We start from the raw sequence: 4569 nt of genomic DNA on the forward strand, positions 1-4569 counted from the left end.
ATGATCTGATATGATTCATGGTAGTTAGAAGAAACCCTAACCACAAATAGGTTAAACCTCATTCTGGTGGGAAAAAATATGTATAAATATGGAGATTGATAATCAAAACAGATGATGCTACATAAGAGATAGATACTAGAGAAGAGAGATTTATTGAGACAGTAGAGAGTGATCAGAGAAAATATCAAAAGTGTCTAAGTGTTCGAGTAGAACTAACAAGGAAGGGAACCAATAAGCGGGTTTAGCAGAGGTTTTACTGGTAAGCTTAAAGTAACTAGTAAGATGCAAAGAGTATAGTAGTTGTGTGAACTGGCAAAGGAAGTTCCAACTAGACAACACCAAAGAGTCTAAGAGAGAAAGGGTGAGCAGAAGGAGAATTAGGAAAATAGAGCGAGTAGATCAACCGGTAGAAATCTGAGTAGTGTCTCATCCGGTGAGAAGGCATCTTAGAGTTAGAAAGTGTTGAGTAAGGATCTGAAGAAATCTGAAAAGACAAAGACTGACCAATAAGGAGTCAAAGTGAGTAAATAGTGAACCGATAGTAGAAGAAGTGAGATGGAATAACTAGTGGAGTGTATTCATTGGAGGTGTTACAAAACTAATTTGTAACATGGTGCATTTATTGCACTTAGTTTGTATTTTATTGTATATCACTGAGTTGGAGCTCGATGTAGGGGTTGGTCCCCATAAACAAGTAGGGGCTGGTGCTCCTTGGGTTGGTTCCCTAAATAAGTAGGGGTTAGTGCTCCTTGGGTTGGTGCCTTAAATATTTGTAATACAATTGTTTTCATTGTGAGGCTAGATTGGAGTAGTAGACTCGAGCAACTTTTCTCAATGAGATTTTTCCCACATTGGGTTTTCCTCGTATAACTAGTGTTATGTGCATTGCATTCTTGTGTGTGATTGTTGATTAGTTCTTTTTTTGTTTTACCGGTTGCACCTACATAGTTGGAAATTGTTTAATATCATTGATTCACCTCTCCCCCCCTCTCGGTGACATATTGTGTTCTACATCTTTTGATTATACTCTTCCACTTTGGATCTAAAATAGAAATTCATCCATTTCAAAGATAATATATGGCCAATTAACTCTAATCTCATAAAAAATAACTATAATATATATATCGTGAAGAAAATTATATACAAAATATAGAAAGATATCATTTTCAGATAAAAAAATCAACTAAAAGAAATTTAAATTATATTTTTTCACATTCGTAATAAAAGCTTCATTTTAATTATAAATAAAAGAAAATAATGTCAACATATTTAAGTTGAGAAAAAGGAAATCAACAAAAATACTACCTTACAATGAATCTTTTTCATATTAGAGAACGCGTTTAATAATTATTTTACTTAGCATTAATTAAAAGAGAGAAAATATGAGTTGCTACTTTTTTATTGCAAATATACAATCTCATTCAATCAGATTTGGTTCCTAGGATTTTTATTATTTACACACATACAGAAGCATGATTTGATTCCATTAAGATGAAAATAAACAGTCTGCAAAACCTGATGTCAAGCACTAGAACAGCTAATTACAGTGCCATTTTCTGCACAAAAAACAAAACAAAACAAAAAAAATCTAAAAGCAAAAACTGAAACATGAACTAATAAGGCCACCAAATATTGTTGAGCTCATAAGGACGAAATGTAGTAAAACATGACTCCTCCAATCCTCTCAGCGGTCCGCCATTAACGCTGTGTATCGTTCTTCCCTCTGCATCCAACAAAGCCAACTTAGTTCCCGGCAAATATACGGAAACCCACCCACAACTGTTAACCACAATCTGTGGATAATATTCATTACCAAAACCTTCTTGGCATAGGCTCCTTGGAATTGTCTGCAATTCTAACCATTTGTAATCAAGTTCATCTTCAATCAACTTCCATAATTTCAGCTCCTTATTGCATACCAAAACAACATTGCCCTCAGACCCAGTTAATTGCCAAGTTACTCGCGGAGTATTTGCACTATTCCGTGGCAGTTCAATGACATTCCAACTTCTCTCTGCAACATTAAATGCCACAATATGTGAAGTATTCTTATTAACCCAGTAAAACTTTCCTCTAGAATACACCCCTTCCCCACGCGGAAAAACTGGCAAATCCACTGGCAAATCCAATGTAACCCATCCATTACTCGCTGTGTCGTAGATCTGTGTCGAATTTCCAAATTCCATCTCTCCAACGAGCAAGGTGCAGACTCTTGTGGGGATATGAAATGACATTCCAACGAAATCGCATCTGTCAAATCCTTGAATACGTGGAAGTTCTATCCATGTCTTGATCACAGGGTTGCAAATATAAAATGAAATTGGGTATCCGTTGCTGCAGAGACAAATCAGACTCTTACACGCAGTCAATATTCTGACTTTCCTGAATTCAAAAAATTCTAATATCAATCTCCGGACAGGGCATCTGGACCGCGGTTCAAGTAGTAAGCAATGTTCAAATTTTTCCAACATAACAGAGTGGCCAAATATGAAAGCAGGAAAGGAGCGAGCGGGGACAAGTGATGAAACTGATTGGGAGAAGAGGTTCTCTTGTAAAAAGAGTTGTTGCCATTGTTTACAAACATTCTTAAATCTCCATCTTGTTAAAGTGGGTAGATGAGCTACAATTTGGATTAACAAATCGTGTGGGAGCCTACACCATATCTCTCTATTCATCTCAATATTTTCCGCTCCTGTAGTACCAATTTGTAGACTTTGAATTAACTCACTTGTTGCTCTTAATAGGATTCCTTGAAATTGAGAATCGTTCCTGAATTCCACAAGGCGCATAATTTGGGGACGCGGAAACGCCATCTTCACACACACATTAAGAGAGATTCCTAAAGATTTAATATATAACACTATGAGCAAAAACTAAGATTGAGATTGTTTGAAGATGAGAAATTTAGTTTCAATTTAAAGAATTTTGAGAAGTAGATGAATAGTATAGATTCTATTTCAGATTGAGAATGTATTCCATGGAAAGTAGAATGGATGTAGAAATGTATTAGTTATTATAAGTAAATTAACTTATTTATGTATTACTTCAATTTTTCTTCTTATTTTAATAGAATAGTTAACTTAAATTTTCTTTGTTATTTTAATAGAATAGTTAACTTGCTCAATTTGAATAGCTAAAATTTTATCCTCATTGAATTAGAAATAGAAGAAGAATGTCAAAGATGATCCAAGGGCAGCAATACAGCCGCTAGAAATAGATGCCCTGAGATCTGAGAATATGAGAACAATTTGTAAGGCAAAGATTTCGATCCAAGGGCAGCAATACAGCAGCTAGAAATAGATGCCCCGAGATATGAGAATATGAGAGCAATTTGTAAGGCAAAGATTTCGACTGTAATATCGTGGGAACAATTATGGAATGGAAAGATTATTGCAATGATAAGTAAAATTGGAAACATGCTCCAGCCTCAAAGGTGATTACCACGGGAACGGTTACATGGATGTTTCCAAGCAGAGAAGAGCTTTGTGGAAAGACATTCCAAATTAGGCAATCTAATAAAAAGCATTGCCCTCTCTTGGACAGCTGCAAAAACAATTGTTTCCATATAGTGCTGGGTAATGGCACACAATCAATATGCCTGTTATATGCTGCGTGATGGATGAATTTAGCAGTTTTACTTGTTATTTTGCAAGAATAGGTCCTTTCTAAGAGCCGAAATATATTATTTTTTAGGCCTATTTCAACACCTCCGAGTGCCACCTCTAATTCCTTAATTCCTATTAGGTCAATTCCCTTATAGAATATACATCATATAACATGAATGCATTATTCGAATATATTTAAGTGTGTTGAGCATCATGGCAAGATATACATCTCTTCTATCTACCCTGCAATGGAAAAAAACTCAAAATCAAATTTGGTGATCTATCATATATGTTTGATGACATAATAATTCGCCCTTCTTTTTAAAACAAAATCATTGTTTCTAGAAATAATGTTATTTGGTCCTTGACTGGTTAAAGCTCGTTCTATGTTGTCATGCTATTAAAGGGGAATGTAAATTCAATGTGAAACATTTGAGTAAGCATTGTCTTGATGAATCTGGTTTTTGCAATCAATTTTATACAGTTGTGTAGTGAAGAAAAATGTTGAACAATAAGTATGATCAATCTAAAGGGATATGTAGGAATGATTAAAAAGAAAAATTAAACGTATGTTAATTCATTTAATTTTTTTAAGAATATATATTTTGTTAAAAAAAAATTATTTAGTGAGAGTTGTTGTTGATATGTAATGTTTTTGATTAAAAGTAAAATAATCTTTAAGCAACAAAATATTACACAAGCCACTAGCACCTTAACCACGGTCATACAACCCAAGCTAAGCATGAAAGGATCATTGTGTATTTATTTTGATTAAAGAAAAAGTAGGTTTAAGCAATAAAATATTGCACAAACAACTAGCACCCTAACCATAGTCAAACAACATTATTTTCAAGATTTTATTAATGTTTGAACTAGACCAACCGACTTGTCTAATTGAATTGTTAATTCTTTTGCTTCCTATGCTTTAAGTTGAATCATGCTCCAAAATGTAATATTAAGAATA

The 4569-nt window shown here is 34.1% G+C and overlaps 1 protein-coding gene across 1 annotated transcript; it reads right to left on the bottom strand.

Moving 5' to 3' along the window:
• Nucleotides 1-1613: 1613 nt before the first annotated feature.
• LOC131064081 (F-box only protein 6-like) lies at nucleotides 1614-2813 on the bottom strand. Its single transcript, XM_057998108.2, has one exon. The coding sequence runs from the start codon at nucleotides 2811-2813 to the stop codon at nucleotides 1614-1616; it is 1200 nt and encodes a 399-aa protein (XP_057854091.2).
• Nucleotides 2814-4569: the final 1756 nt, after the last annotated feature.

Source organism: Cryptomeria japonica, chromosome 5 (assembly GCF_030272615.1).
Source record: "Cryptomeria japonica chromosome 5, Sugi_1.0, whole genome shotgun sequence".
In the NCBI taxonomy this organism is placed as follows: domain Eukaryota; kingdom Viridiplantae; phylum Streptophyta; class Pinopsida; order Cupressales; family Cupressaceae; genus Cryptomeria; species Cryptomeria japonica.